The sequence below is a fragment of the Melospiza georgiana genome, chromosome 3 (assembly GCF_028018845.1).
Source record: "Melospiza georgiana isolate bMelGeo1 chromosome 3, bMelGeo1.pri, whole genome shotgun sequence".
Taxonomy (NCBI): domain Eukaryota; kingdom Metazoa; phylum Chordata; class Aves; order Passeriformes; family Passerellidae; genus Melospiza; species Melospiza georgiana.
In genome coordinates this window covers 6,396,506-6,413,744 of record NC_080432.1, presented here as the reverse complement: position 1 = coordinate 6,413,744, position 17,239 = coordinate 6,396,506, and the positions used below count along the sequence as shown (strand labels likewise).

The window sequence follows — 17,239 nt, the reverse complement described above, 5'->3', positions numbered from 1 at the left end:
AGCCCAGCTGTTACACAAATCACCCTCTCACATGATCTTCTTATTCACTCAAACTTCTTCCTTGTAAAAGGAAGTTTTTAAGAAACAAATTGTCTATTTTCAGCAAGTCCTTTATGAAAGCGTCATTTTCAATAAATAAGAAAAAACGAAGATATTGTACACAGATCTGTTCAAGACCATTCTACACTAGCCAACAAAATGCTGAAACTTGCTGTGTTGTGTTGCCCTCTTCAGGTCAACAGCATATTTTCTAGTTCCCTTCCTTGACGAGGTATTGCATTGCAACTTCTTCCATAACATTTTTTAGATCTGAAGTTTCAAGTAGCAGCTAACTTCATCTGTATTCTACCAATGCTTGAATCATTTGTGGTTTAATATCCTATAAAAATTAACTTCACATTTGCCCTTTATATCTCCCTAACCTCAATACTAATCTTGAGGATTATCAAGCTATCAGCCAGCATTTGAAAAGATGACTAAAAACAAACTTCAGTACTGATAAGAAAGTCTCATGACAAGAGGCTTAAAAAGCTGAATTGATTCAGCTTAGCAAAGAAAGCTCCTGATACCAATCCATAAGTGAATATGGAAGATCAGAAAGTCACATGACTTTAAAGGGGGGTAAGGCAAAACAGAATCTAGAAATTGAAGTCAGAGAAATTCAGACTTGAAATGCAATGGAGACTTTTCAAAAACAACAAAAAATTTAATAATCTACTAGAATAAAAAGGTAGATTTATTATTACTTGAAAAGGTAGATTTATTATTACTCTACAGGTAGACCCAGTATCTTTCCAAAAAGCCTCTTTTGATCTTTTTTTTTAAATAGCTGTCATAATGTGGGCCAAATTGTGCTGTTGATTTGCATACTTGCAATGGGTTTTGCAATTGCTTATCTCAGCTCTGCCAATTAATGTGGAAATATGGATGAAACAGTCTTCAATTGCTTGGAAATGGCCATGCTTGAGCTTCTGATTCACTTATTGAGACAGGTATTAACAATGTCTTAAAATATTTTACTTCCCACTCCCACTTATAGAGGACAGGTCATGGTAAACATTTATATCGACTCAGACATCTCAATAATGCAGCCTTGAGTAAAGAGCAAAGTGTTGAATTTAACTTATATATTATTAATATGGAGAATTTCCCTCATGTTACAAAGGAAGAGAAACATCCTCACAATTTGTGACTGTACAACTTAATCTCAACATTTTAAGGGACTTATGATAGGAAAACCTGTTCAAAGTTAAGGCCTACTATGTAATTGTAAACAATAAAACTAATAAGTTAATCAAAACCCTTAGAAAATGGAAGCAAAGGAAATGCTTGTTCAGTACCAAATAAAGGAAACACAATCACAAAACATCCCTTCTTGGAACAGCAAACACAAAACAGCCAACCTGCCTCAAGCAATTGAGACTCTAAAAAAACTCAGGAAAACTTGGCATGAAGAGTTCTTATCTACTTTCCTTCCAATAATTTTGTAATTTTAATCTCAAGAATGAAATACACTATACAGCTGTAAATCCCATACACTCAGAGGACAGAGTCCAGAGAAATAAAGCATGATGAGGCGATGAGGTGAGCATGACGAGGTGGGTGAGCATGACATGGGAAGAGAACAAGAAACAAAAATGGGGAATGAGTACAAATGAAGTACACAACAGCTGAGACTCAGAACGCTCCCACAGCAGGCAGCAGCTCATCAGAGCAGTCTCTATCAGCATGTAGAGATTCCTCTCCTGACTAATATGCCCTGTCACAGAGCCCGGAGCCAAAGACTGATGAAAACTTCCTGCTATCTATCAGCCAGTTTGTTCAATTAGACTGTGAAACATCAGCTGGTCTTATAAACACAGGGGGAAATTCCACAAGCCAAACCAGCTCTAGTACTGGATACAGAAAGCTTGACACCTGGGATTCAAAATATACTCAAAACATTACTATTATTTTCTTTCTTGCCATTAAAGAACAAGTGCAAAAAGCACTCAATTCTACAGTACTATCAGATAAAAGGCAAAAAAGTTTCTGTGCACCTGTCAGTTGAAGACAAAGCAGCTTACGCCTCTGAAGAGATGAAGTGGGGAACTTCTTTTTTGACACATTGAATTAAAAGTATCACAAAAATATAATACTATTTTTAAACTGTCTCTGGTAGAAAAAGTTTCCACCTATGTCAAAGGTTTATCTGGTTCAAGTTCCATACAGCACAGCTAACAGAATACGACAGCAGCTGGCAATAAAATCACCAAGATACCTTAGCTAACTATTAAAATTGCAAACGAGTTAATCCCTAGTGATTCTCAACCTTTTTTTACATTATCTACTGTAGATTCCAGGATTCTGGTCCAATCTTAGCTGCTATACTTAAAAGAAGAGGTGCTGGACAAGGGTTTTTAAAATTACCTGTGGTTAGTTTAGTTCTGACTTACCCAAGTATGATGTTCATATTTTTGCCATTTCTTTCTCCCACACACCTCATCAGATTTGGTCACCACACGAGGTATGATTCATATTATTCTTTAGAAATGTATTTTAGTAGACAAACTTTACAACTGAAAGATTTGTTGAGTTTTTAAAATAATGAATTCTTCAGTGAAAAAGAGCTATCAAATCACTTTATTGAATGCATTTTTTCTGCAGCAACTTCGCCAATTCACATTTAATTGCAGCTAAGACTGGTTTTTCTTACTTGGTATCATAATCTAGTACAATTTTTTGTAGGAAAACAAATTCATCCACCTCCTACTGCCAAAAAGAAGAAAGTTCCCTTCACAGAATTTCCTTCTAATAATTTGGCATAATAGAAAGTATGGAGAATACAAGGGGGAACTCTTCCCATTGAAGGCAATGCCTCACTATTTCCTGCCATCCACTTGTGTATCCCTAAGTACCTACAGGAACACTGTGTGAAGACACACAGGGAATAAATATCCACTGCAACATAAACTCAGGTTAAATCAGGTGTTTATGTAGAGCTAAACAAGCAACCAATTAGAATGCCAAGAGGTCTCCTACCAGCACTAATGGAAATCAAATGCATTCTGGATAGGGGTTAAATACATCAGAAGAACACTTTAGAATCAGTTATTTTTCCATATGCAAGTTTGTCACTTAACTCTTTGTTTGGAATTAAATTATAATCTCACCCTTTCTAAGTCTTTCTGAAAATTCCTTTAAACACAGAGCAGTAATCAGTATACACACTAACAAATCAAATAAAAAAGCTAGAGACATCTGCACCCACATTTTTAAAAAGACTTGAAATATTTAGAAATGCTAAGAGCAGCATTACTGAAAATAATATATACCAACCTTCTCAAAGGTTGTCTCAGCATCATCTTTATTTGTGTTTGGTCTTTGATTCTTAGTTACATATTTTGGGTTTAAACCATAGCAAGTAAGGGTTTCCAATTGAAAAGGTAATGGCAATCAAGATAAGTACAACTGTTTCAAGTGATAGATGTTATTGATTTAATTATTTTTAAAAAGCTTTATTAGTTGGAAATCATGTGGTATCATAGAAATCTTCCCTCATGCCCTAAAGATCTGCAACCTATTCAGAGAGCAAAACCTCTTTTTTGCAAACCTATTTACGTGATTTCTATGAAAAGACTTTTTAAAAACCTCACACCTATCAGAAAACAAGCAAATAACTTAGTCACCAACCAAACAAATGCTGTGAGTACCACTCTTCCTGATACATACCTTTTGATTCTTATACAAACCTTGCCATCTGTTGCGATCTCTGTCAAAATAACTGACTTCCGTTCTCAATCTGAGGTTTCATTATGACAGTAAATCTTATATCTTATATCTAACATTATATCTTATATCTAACATTAAAAGCTACTCCAGGCCCACTGCAAGACTGTATAGGCTTCTATGGTCATTATAACCTGCTACAGAGTAATATCAGAATATTCAGTACTATGAATAAAGGACTTTCTTTTCATAGCTACTGGTACAAAACTTATATATAAATAGATTGAAACATTCCCACAGAGCACAACTGCAGAGGGGCTACAAGAATTTACAGAGGGGCTACAAGAATTCTGGTATGAGCTTTTAACCATACATAATTTCAAACTTCATTGTGACCTTAATGCTATAAAAGCTAAGGAGGTGTCCTTAGGATAAGAAAAAATTGTAAAGATTCCAAGGAGCATGTCTCCAAACAAAATGCTGAGAAAAATAAAGTGCTGGTATATTAAAACAGGAAAAAAAATCCACATTCAAAACTAGTTTTGGAATGTAAGTATACAACTAGAAGACAAAAGTAAGAACTAGATGCAAGACCTACACCATTATTTCCACCTTAAAAAGCCTACAAGAAAAAAAGCCCCTACAGTGGTTGAGGGAAAAGTGTTGCTTCTAAAGTGTTTGGCTTAGAACTTTCACAGGGCATTTTGCATCTAAAGCATTCTTCATAGTTAGTAGCTATTTTAAAAACAGAATTAGGTTGTTGAACTGTTTTTTAAAATAGAGCAGACAAACATTATCTACACCAGCTGTAGCACATTGTCAAGTATTACACACTTGCAACATAATAAATGTTAATTACCTATTAGAATAAGTACAGTCTCTGTTTTGTCTGCTAATCCATATTACTCAAGGGTCCAGCAAAAATGAGCATGCAAAGTTTTGCCATAATGCTAGAAAAGGAAACAAAGTCTGAAAACAGATTACAACATGTGACACCTCAGTGGAAGAGTTTGATTTTATTTTATTGTCTCCTACCTGATAAATTCTAAATGGGATGTATCGAAATCCATTATCTTCTGGAGGATACTCCATCAGTTTTCGATTTATTGCCCAAAACTGCTCAAATTTATCTGTGAAGGTAAAATTAGACTTTGTCAATATCAGTAACATTTTTTTCAGCCTAAAGAGGTAAATGAGACAACTGGAATATCATGCAAGCTTTTCTTACAGAAGTTTAACCTGTATGAATTAATTTTCCCCACATTTCTATTCCCTATTTAGCCTGAAGCCAAAAGTAGGTCATCTGCATTCTCCTATGAAAACAGTGATGTGGTGATTTATTGAATGGAAAGAGAAAGCAACTTTAACTCATATCTTATCTCCCACTGTTGAGGAAATACTGGGCTGTAAATTATGGATTTCATTACCTCAATTAACAGTGCCTGTTTCTCCACTTCCTGATGTTACTGGTCCATACTGTCTCACAGTCTGCCAAAAACATCTAATTGTTCTTAGCTTTAACTGAGCAACAGGTGTAAAGCATAAAGAAACTAAAGCAAGAGAAATACTTCTTGAGTGGTTTACATTTGGATATGTAGATCTTAAAATAATCTGCAACAATGCATGATATGATCAGAAAATATACTGCCAGATTCATGACACAACCTGAAAATAAAAGTTTATGTTTGTAACATATTTTTGTTATTATCCAACTAAGTAGGGTAAATAGCCTGCACACCATTTCATGCTGTCCATACACTACGAGAACTGAATAGTTTATTACATTTAAAATGTACTAAGAGCACATTTAAAATGTACTCTTAATGTACTTTAAAATGTATTTAAGAGTAATAAAGGCTTTTATACATGCAAATCAATTATTCAAATGAAGCAAATAACTAGCACCAGAAGTGACAGAAAGAAATACAAAGAGCTAAGATGAATAAAGCCGGTGCTAGCCTTACTGAAGAAGGCAGGGAAGAGCAAGGGATCAAATTCCTTATAGGCCCTAACTCTCCCAAGACACCAAATACAGAAGATGTTTCTGCAGAAGGAACAAACAGTCTCCAATTTTCTCTCCTGGGTACAATGTTCAGTCAAGTTTCAGAATATACAGAATATACCCATTACAAAATTCATCCCCAGTGAAACAAGGTAAAATTCAGAAATGTATTCACAGGAAAAAGGTGCTGATTACACTTAAAGCAATTGCAGAAAATGAGTTTGAGATTTGCTTCACTCCAACACAGAGCACAGATGCCTGTCAGTGCACTAAAAGGCACAGGTTAGTATATACTGCAGGGTTTATAATACATTGCCTTTCCCGACTGAATGCAACACAAGGCAGGAATTTCCAAGAAACTGGGAACAAACTCCTGCCAGGTGTGCTGTAGCAGCATTTCCTGATACTTATCTGAGAAAGCACTTCCACACCCTTGTTTCCTGATTAGCAGCAAGTGCCTCTTGACAGGCACTTACCTGAGCCCCAGCAGCAGCACCAGGCAGGCACCTGCCCGGCATGGGGAGCTGCCTGATGCAGGGTGTCACCCCATCCATCACCCACTGGGCGGGGAGGGACAGGGACAGCCCTGGAGCAGACTGCAAGCAAACTATCCCACATTTGGGAACCCCAGCCTGCAGAGTCAGTGGTTTAGTCTGAAATGTCCAACACAAAGATGACTGCCTGCTCCTCAGGAACCCTTTCAGAGGGAAGGTGAAGATTTAGCAAGGTGAAGATTCAGCAGGTTTCCTTTTTGCTTGCAGGCAGCACTCAGAATGACTTGTAGCTTTCACTACAGATGTGTGAACAGGCATTCCACAGCAGGCACTGATAGATTTATACTCCAATTACCACTTCTAACTCACTTGAGAAATCTGTTATGGTGATACACCAAACAAAACAATTCAGGCCTACTTAAGCTAGTGAGCTTCAGCAGACTTAAATAAGGAATCTTAAATAAGGAATATTTGGAGACATCCTACTTGAACAGAAATAAAACAAACATTAATTTGATTTACTTGTTTAATGCTCATATTACTGTAATTAGGAACGTTGGATGAACAGTTTACTGTTCTCAAAATTCACCAGAAATGAGCATCACATCTTACGGATCAGGAGAAAAAGAAATTATGAACAACTAAAAAACTTATGTCAGAAAATTAGGCATATTAACCCTTGTGGCATACAAATATGGCACACAAGGAAGGCTCTGGATGACAAAAAGAAGTTAAACAGTGATAATGTACAGTTAACTCACTTCTGTTCTTCATTCCCATTTCCTCCCACAAAACACGCCAGAAACCAGGTAATCTTATTTTAGTCAGCTAAAATTAAAAATTTATACCCCTCAGATTATTCTCTGAACACTCAGGCAGTGCCTAAGACAATCTATTGTTCAAAGTCCTAATAGTTTCTGTGGTTCCCAAATATAACAGCAATAAATCTGCAACAGTTGAATTATGAAATTGTTGCATTTTGTAATCAAGCATGTTCTGTCAATCCACCTGATATCCCAGGAATTTTAGCTAGACATAATGGATCAGGTATCCTAAGATCTCCACTGCGTACAGCACTGTCTGAAGACCTCTGAACAGATTCCTCCTCACAACCCTATATTGCTGCCTTCCAAACATCTTTCCAGTGATAAAGTATTTTCACCACAGGAAACAGAGTTGGGTGTAAGAAAACTAAGACAAATTTTTAAAGCAAGCAGGAGAAAAAAAAGTTATCCAGTTTGCATACTGATATATATGACCTGGTAAGAGCCTTTACTAGCAGAGCATTGGCTGAGTGCCAGAATCCTAAAGCTCCAAAAGTACAAAATCCAAAAGGGACTGCTTTTCACAGAGTCCTTAAGACTAAAAGCTTAAATAGACAAACAAAACCACTGACGAATTTCCACCCCAATCTCCTTAAAAACCTAAGTGAAAGGATTCTTCCTTCTCTCATTTTTATGTATCAATACCCCCTATTTTTGCAAAGTCTCAAGGAAGCTATTAGTGTTACACTGAGCTGGAAGAGCTAATTAGTTTATTGGCTAGACAGGATAAAGACAGAAGGTACTGGCTGGAAATTTAACAATCAAAACAAAACTAAGTTTTCATCAAGCCAGTAAACAAGGAAGAGTTCTCTACCTATCAGAAGAAGCACTTTACACCCTTGTCTCCCTCCCTCATAAAAAGCTTATGCAGTCTGCATGACACCTAAACCACCCTAACAGTCAAATCTGATCCCTTTTGTTTTTCACAGTTTGCTTGAATTGTTGGAGAGTTTCTGTATTAGCAAAAAGAGTACTTGCAAAAGGCAGATGTCCCTATCTGAATAACAATATTTAAAGTAATGACAATAAGATTTGAATAGAAGTGAGAGTAGTGACAGTACAGAAGTTTGATATGACTCCACTAATCATATTTCTTAAACAAGAGAGGATGATTCTACATAAATTTGCATAAAATGAAATATAAAAGCTTCTCTATGTATTTTATGTCAAAGATCAGAAAGTTCATGACCAAATAATTGAGAAATGTATCAGCCAAGCTGCTAATATTCATATCTATTGCTTAGAAATGCAGTCACTGAATGCCCAAAAAACAGACATCAGCCTTCAGTACTACAGAGATGCACAGAATCTATGAGTTGGCAAAACTACAAAGAATGAATGTCACCCATGACAATAATCTCAAAAATTCATTAAGCAACAAAGCAAACTCAAACATAAATTTACAAATACAGTATGCCTACATTATGCATGTAGGGTTCAGAAACTGATCAGTAAAATTATTCATGTCCTTAAAGTACCCATTAAAACTGCTGGAAAAATTACTGACACAGGGAAACACTGGGAATTGTTGTTTTCTCCATTAAACCAGACCGGAAATCTGTGGAAACCAGGCACTGGGAATATTTCTCTGTCTGCTCTGGGGTGCCCTGATCCCCAGAGGAGCACTGACTTTCACCCTCATTCATGGAGGAAGTTTCCTAGACTTCAAGATAGACCAGAATCCACAAAAGTGTGAAATAGATTATAGAGAGTAGTGTAGGTATATTGCTTGGTGAGAAATTTAGGAAATTTGGGATTTTTAGTATGTTGTGGATTGAAGTAAGACGGAAGGCACAGGGTGTTATCCTGGATTTCTTCTTCATGCTTCTTCCTTCTTCCTCATGGGTTTCGGTGGCATTTTGTAATTAGGCAGAAAAGTCCCATTGTGGGCTCTTTGGGATCAGTTATTGGGTTAAAAGGGAAAATAATCTAGGTGTCAGTTCTTAATTGGATAGTTTAGTCTTAAAAAGACCTTGTAACAAGAGATTGTTGGCCATTTTGGGCCTTCTAATGAAAAGCTGCTGAACTCACAGTAGTGAGACTGTTTTACTGATAAGAAATAATAAACACCTGAGTTTGAACATGAAATACCATCTCAAGTGCCTTCAATCCAGACACAGAAAAACCGATAGAGATCCTTTAGCAGTCATTGAAATGAATCCAAATTTATACCTTGTTATGTTAAAAAGTTCTTGGTAATGCCATTATACTTTGTTCTTAATAGACAGCAATTGCTGAACCTCTTACTGTTGAGCAGTGTTAACTAAGGATTAGTCCCAGCTAAGGGCCAAAAGGTTGGGCTCCCTTTTGCCCCTGAGTCTCAGCCTGAAATGGTCCTCAGGCAACCAGAAAAATTAGTTTCACACATACTAGCCTCTTACAGTCATTTCCTGAAACTCAAGTGCTGTCATGCTTCAAACAACTTGAAATTTCACGTGGATCTTGAAGTTAGACACGTCCCTTTCACCCACATGAGGCTACAACAGGATGGATCACTGGGAGGGTAAAGGGCACTGCTCAAGTGCCCCCCATCAACACGTGCATTTCACTACAGCATAGCTTTAAATCTGCACACAAACAACCTGGGAAATTACCACAGAATGGAAAAATACACCTGCAAATACCTTGCAGTGAAAAGCCCTGGAAAAAGCATACAGACAGTTAAAATGAAGTTCCCACTGCAGTGTAGTAGGCAAAAGAACTACAAAACTCCACCCTAATCTTTAACCTTATCAACAAAAAGATCATAATTGTAAGGAACTATTTTGTTTCTGTAATTGATAACGAGGTAACTATCAGAGATTATCAGATTCTAGGACTGGACATACTTCAAGAAGGCTGTTGAGAGGGTTTAGAAAACAGAAAGAACTAATACAAAAATGAGTTGAAATACTTGAAATTCAGAAAGGAAATACTAATTCATGGCTCTTGTATTTCAGCATCTTGTATTTCAGCATCTTTTAAGCAAGTCAAAGAAGTGAACAAACTGGTGTAGCCCCTGGGTAGCACATATGCACAAATTTGTCTGGACTATTCATGGTTTCTTCTTAAAGACATTTATTGGAATAAATTAAACAGAAAGCTTGAAATTAAATCATATCTGTAGCTCTGTGCGAGCAATACCAACTTGCAGCCTGCAGGCAACTGTCTTCAGTACTAAAGTTTAAAAAACACAAAACTTGTCCATTCTCAGTGGTTCACCACTGTCTAACAACCATATGAACCATGGAATACTTGGGGACAGCACTAAGAGACTACAGACTCATGTACAAGAATGACAGAAAAACTTTAGTTTGGAAGTGCCTTTAGAGGTCAAGCTTTGGAATAGCAGCTCCTCACCCTATCCCAAAAGTACACAAAGTTCAATGAGTTTGCTCAAGACCTTGCCCAGTGAAGTTTGACAGTCTCTGTGGGTTTCCACTCAACCACTTTCACTCCCTATCCCACCCCACCCTCCCTTCCCTAGGTACCATCAACTTCCTGCTGCTCTAACCAGTAACTGTTTCTTGTTTGGTAATTGCCAGCTCCACTGACAGTGGACTCAAGAGTGAGAGGAGTCTGACTGCATCGGCTCTAGGGGCCTTCCTTTCAGGTAAAGCTGGTATAAAATCCACCTTCAGCTTCCTCCTCATCTTCAGGCTAAACAAGGCAGCTGCCCCACTCTCTAACACAGCATGTGCTACAGCCCCAGCACTCTGCTGGATTCTTTTCTGTTTGCCCACATATCTTTTGTCTTGGGATCCAAGAGGACACAGCACTCCCAGTACAGCTTTACAAGAGCTGAGCCAAGCAGGGGGCACAACAGCTTGAGTAGCTCCCAGGTTAATCTTTATTTTGGCAACACTACGCAAGAGGCTTTCGCTCAGATTCTTGTTCACCATTATCCACTTCCAGAAAGCTGCTTCCCAGTCAGCTCTTAGACTGCCATGGGCTTTTTCCAGTCTCTGTGTCAGCTCTGGGAGGGTCCAGCCCATCATGACCCCTCTGAATGGCAGATCTGCCCTTCAATCCACCAACTGCTCCCACCAATTTTTCCCTTCACTCACAGACAAACTCACTAAGGGTTAATCTGTCACATCCATACAATCAAACTGTAGGGTACAGAGACCTGCAGCTGAAAGTCAAAGATACCTTATATGTATCCCTTTAATGTTAAAGCAAGCATATTTTCTACTGACTCATGTTTTAACAAGCATTGCTTTTAACTGCTGTAGCCAAAAAAAAAGGCTTCTCAAAATTTACTATAAATACTACTTCCACATTGTGCCCAGGAAGACAAAGACTCTGCATGCATACAGAGTCATGCATACATAATTCTGCTCACTGGTATTTCTAACCAATTTTATAAAAACTTAAGTTCTTGAGTGGTATGCTTCAAGCATGAAGGAGTTTTTGTTGATGAAATAGATATTTTGAACACTTTAAAACTAATTTCTGTGCTAGTCAGAACAGCTGATTATTAAAATTTCCCAGCTATATAAAGACTTGTTTCTAAATTACTTAGTTCACCTAAATTAATAATTCATATTCTTGTTTTATAAAAACACCAATAATTACAACTATCAAGGACTTCAGGAAGATTTTGGTACACATCTGACTTTCAATGACTACTACAGTTAGTGAGACCTTTTTTGAGATCACAGTTGAAATACTGGTATGACATTATTAAGATATTTATTTTTCTCTTCCATTTTACACATTGCCACAGTTAAACTATTCTTGCTATTAAATATCTAGTTTACCTGGGCATTTGAAAACCCATGGTATATAATACAAATCCACCCATAAAAAGGGAACACAAGTTTACTGAGCTTTTCAGACTACCTTCATATATGAGTCACTATCAGATAGACAGAGACAAGACCTTAGAACAGTTTTGACTTAATGTAGCAGAAGCCACAGAAATATGTGAAAATATTCTTGATGTGACAGACAGCAAAGTAACAACATTCAACATAAGAGGACATTTTGAAGACTGTACAAGAAAGCAGCATGTCATTCTTTAGGCTATCTATCAGATCAAAAAGGCACAAAAAGGCATTTTCCCCCTGTTTTCTTATAGTATACACAAGGGAGCCCATACCTTACCAACATTCTTTTCACTTACTAAACATACTCACAAACCAGAAGTTTCACTTTAAGTATTTACAGTTTCCTTACCACCACCTCCCTTCATTTCTAGGTCACCAGTTTACCTGGAAAAGGTTTAGGCAAAGAAAGTCATCAAGATGGACTACTTCCGTTCTTTTATTCAAATAACAAAATGCATAGATCCTACAAAGCTTTCTCTATACAAAAACCAGGTGATCTCAGAAGCCCTGTCACTTAAACTAAAAGGAAAGCTCTGATGACAGACAAGGTGTAGTGGTTTTGGTTCACCAATTTAAGATTTCCCCAATGTTGAGGTTTTCCCGAACAATGTGCTGATGAGTGTGGTGGGTTCCGTGCTGGCCAATCACCCATGCACTCACTTCTGCTGTGAGACAGGATCAGGAGAAAGGCAAAGCCATTTCTGAAACATATACCCCACAGGTTGTATAGGAATTAGAAGCAGGGCTTGTTACAGACTTTCCTGAGAAAGTCAAAGGGAAAAGGACTCTCAGCAATTTTATCCTTCCACCAGCTCTCTGCTCCATGTCTAGGATAGCCTTGGAATTTTGATTTCTTCATTTCTAATTATGCTTTCTCTATAAATATGAAAACTGACCAGCATAACACCATGTAACTTTCTAACCCACTTGGCTTTCCCTGTACTATGTTTTTCCTAAAAACAAGCTTTTCTTACAAGTCAAGGAACTTTTATGTTAATGCATATTAATAAATTCAGGCATTTACTAGGAGAAAGTAACTTAGAAGCATTTCAAATTGCAAAACAAGAAATCTTCAACAACTAAAGGAAGTTAAATTTAAAAGTGAAGTCTATTTTTTAGAGACACTTTACTCTAAATTTTAGTTAGCCCATACAGATTTTTCAGGAAATGACTTATTTTGAGAGGGAGGGGAGGAAGAAAAGTAGAAGGCAGCAAAAAGAGACCTTGAAGTTTGCTCCTTCAGAGTGTAATGGTTTTCACTGGACACATGGCCATCTAACACAAGAGGGTGAAAATGCTAGAAACACAATCTCTACCTCATCTCTATGCAACCTGCTCTCGTGGCAGAGACTTCAGTAGGATTGTGAATGCTGTGTTACCTTTTGTGTTCCTTCCTTCTCTGCCTTCATGTAGTTCTTGCCCTCCTTTGAGACCCACTGGTTCTCACTGGCCAGACAGACAGACAGACAGACCTGCTCTGCCCTCCTGCTTGAGAGCAGAGAAGAGAAAGGCAAGGGGGCAATGCAGGCTGCCAACAATTCCCCACCTTTGTGCCACAGCAAAGGGCAGCTACTCAAGCACACACCAGGCCAGCACAGGGGACAAACAAAGCCAGAAGCAGTTTCAGGGGGATGGCAGTTTAGACTCACAAAACTTCACCCATGTGAGAGGAGCATTGGCTTAGTCATTTGTGCAGAAAGGGTAACAATCCCATATACACTGCAGAACTAACAGTGAGGTCTAGGTCTTAATCCATTACCAGAAAAACCACCACAACTAACTAAACCCCAAATAAAACCTGCTGCTATGGAAAAAAACCCCAAAACATCCCTTTAATGCAAATTACACTGTATTAAAATAAAACAGAAATTAAAATTTCAAAATACAAAAAGATTAATCCCATATTTGGATTAAAAAAAATCCCAAACATTTATGCCACTTGGAATATCATTAACAACCAGTTGATTCATTCTGCAGGTCCAGCCTGCTTGAAGCCAGACCCTGCTCTACACCAAACCAGCAGTGGGCTCACTTTGTGCAGGGCTATCTGAAGCAGCCTAAATCACATTCTCTCAGTTCCATGGTATCAGGAACACCAATGTTTGGTGTGTGCCATGCTAGCTGAACTCCAGAATAAGCAGGTACTGATGCTAGTTATAAAGCAACTTGATGCACTTTGGGACATTTTTAACTAAGGAGGCCCAGGAAGGTAATGATTGGGTTTTTAAAATCACTTTTAACCAATACACTAATTTTCAAAGTTCAAATGAGTTATTTAATCTTTTTTTCACAGTTAACCAAATCTCCACAGATTGAACATGGAAAGAACTCCCCATTTTGGTACCAATTCAGGGAAGAAGCAAACAAGGTAGCTTTGCATTTAAAAACCAGTAGCTTCTCCTGATAAACTCCAGAAGATTTTCTAACCAAATTTCAAATGATGAGTTGAGATCACAAAGACTTGTTCAGCTACTAAAGCATGCTCACCATGGGGTAAAGGACAGCATTGCTTCCACCAGTTCTCTATGAGGAGGAGAAACACATCCATCAAACCTGAGTGGGTCAAATGTATGCAGCACAAGAAAGGCTCTAGGACACTCCCTTTTTTGCAGTTTGAACATTTCTAAGCAGAAATGTGGTAACTGAGAACAAACACAACTTCTGTCTCTCAAAAACCCAAGAACAGTTTAGATAGATTTTGGAATGAAATGCAAGACAACACAGGGCTGATTCTGTCAGTAAGGCAAGAAAGAGATCAGATGCATTAAAAGGTAAAATATTGCATATTCTGAATGCTCGCAGGATTTTTCTCCTCTACTAAGAACAATTCAATATGGCCACTTAACTTCTGGTAATCCCTACAGCATGAATGAGCATTACATTCTTTTTCCATAATATTTTCAGTAAAATAACGACTTCATTGTATTTTATAATATATAAAAGAAACATTAAAATAGTTATGAGTTCTTACTGTTTATTTTTCCCACTCATGTATCAGAAATACCAAGTCTATTCTTCATTGGTTATAAATGATGCCTGTGAAAGTTCCAGGGTACAGTGACTTCTGTTAGTCCACAACTGATAAAAAGCAGATGTGCTGAATCTAAATCCCCTCATTTATCAGAGCCATTATATACTGAAGTTATAGATATTAATTCTTTGAACCATGAAAAAAATACAACTCTCCCCCTGAAAACAGTTGGGATTTCATTGGTTTGATCCTGACTCATCAGTAGGCCCATAGAGTCTTAAGAGTTTCAAAGCTGAAAGCCTTTATTTTTCCACACAAAAGGCAAGAAGAAAAAAACCCACCCACTTGAAAATCCCTTTCATGCATGATAAAAACGGCCATAACTCTATCAAAGCAAAAACAGTAGTAACATTTTCCATGAATTCTGACCAAAGAATCTGAACAATTCATACAAAAGAACAAAGGTCAGTATGCTGCACAGTCTGCTTTCATCACTTCCCTACCACAGATAGATATCCATGGCTGGTCAAAAATGTACCTGTCCCAAAGAAGAGTTCCACCTCAGAAATATCTGCTTTATGAATCAAAAATTGTCTGTGAAGAGCAAGAAAAACCACAGCACAAAATAGAAGAATATGTTTTCTTTCGTGATTTGGTATCAGATTAACATAAAACCAGAAACAGTGGGAGGAGGGATGTAAAGGTTGATATGAATAACCAGCAGCTGTTACCAGCATAAGATTTTCCCACAAATTCACTATTACAGCTCTTCTGTGCTGCAACTTACTGCAACTGGTAAGTTTCATGTGTTACCTGTTCAAGTAACTACTTCTCAGCAGAAACATTTATACCAAATTACTTGATAGTTGTATTTCTCCAAACAAAACTGGATATGGGTTTTTTTTAAAAATGTAAATTCAGGACATGTCTTCTGAGTAATGCTATCACTCATTAAACAAATAACACTTCCTGCAATTAAGAACTGAAGAAAATTGTTTGAATTTGCACAGCAAAAACAGTCTGCAGATGTACCTTTACTTACAAAGCAGTTATCACAAATGCTACTTTCTTTTCTTTTTTGTGGTCATTTATTCTGTTTCACAAAGGGGTTTAAAATTATTACATCTCAAACGAAAACCTATAAAAACATATTGAAAGATACAGCATGCTTAAAAAGAGTTTTCTTGGTTTCACAAGCTTTTCTTGTTTCTCTTTTATGAAGAGTTGAGAAATTAAAATTAGCATTTGAAAGATTGCTTAAACTTCTCATTCAGGTGTCAGATTCCACAGGTGCAATTTCTCATTAAGTACAGTGAAACCTTGAAATCAACTTTGCTAGGCAACCTCTGTTCTTAACATTATACAGCAAAACAGAAAAATTCTCCTTTGCCTACAACTGAAGATATTCTTAGACAAATAATCAACTAAAAGATAAAGCCTAAGATGAGCACAAAAAAAACCATGCTGTTTATCTGTCCTATTACCTTAAATATCAAGAATATCAAGATTCTGTAACTTCTGGTTAAAGGAACTTTAACTTCCACTGTTTCATTTTGAAGGTATGCATGGGCTTCCTCAAGATCTTACTACTCAAATGGCAAATTCAGATAATGCTTTAATTTTTAACTCTTGTCCAATTAAATAAAAAATAGAAAGCAGTGTTTCTAATAACAATTCATCTTCAAAATTATCACTAGAGTACCTTTAATATGAAAGGCAGCACCACTAAACAACAATGAAAAAAAAAAGCCACACACCCACTGAACACACACATTAAACCAAAACTAACTTGGAACCTTCTGGTCTAAACCAAAAGCATGGTTCAAGTCTTCTTGAATTCTAAGGTTCTTCTTTTTCATTTAATCTTTCTTATACATATACGGGAAGACATTAATTCTAACTGTTCAGTATTTTGTCCCACAACACAGAATAAACATCTTCATGCTTCTAGTAAAATGTTTTCATAAAATAAATTTACTAAGGATAATATAAATGACAGCTTCAGGAGATGAGAAAAATGCAATGAAAGCAACATGATCACCCATTCCAGAGAGCAGTTTCTGAAATACTTACAAAAGCTTTTTAACTTACAAGCTCTACAAACCTTAATAGAGAAGACACTACAAACAAAAGTTTTATAGTGCACTGTAATATGGATTCATACCATTTATGCAAAATAAGAACACTAATTAAAGATCTTGTTCTGAATTATTTTGCTGACTTTTCCAAGTCAATACTTATTTTTGCAGAAGTCCTTGTGAAAGCCATCAAGCAATTTTAAAAAATGGCAGAGAGAAAAGTAAAATTATTAAATCTACTGGACAACTTTTCTTAAAGTTTACTTATATTGTTACCAGTGACAATCCATAAGCATTAACTAGAGGAGACAATCTCTTATGCATCTTCCAAGATAGCTAATACTGAATACT

General features: G+C 36.9%; 1 protein-coding gene across 2 annotated transcripts in view; it reads right to left on the bottom strand.

Moving 5' to 3' along the window:
• The window catches only part of ATG5 (autophagy related 5), a 156,337-nt gene that overhangs the window by 119,936 nt on the left and 19,162 nt on the right, over nt 1–17,239 (bottom strand). For both annotated transcript variants that reach the window (XM_058019474.1, XM_058019473.1), the window contains exon 6: nt 4,744–4,838. In XM_058019474.1, coding sequence (XP_057875457.1) covers nt 4,744–4,838 — 95 coding nt within the window. The remainder of the gene's footprint in view (nt 1–4,743; nt 4,839–17,239) is intronic.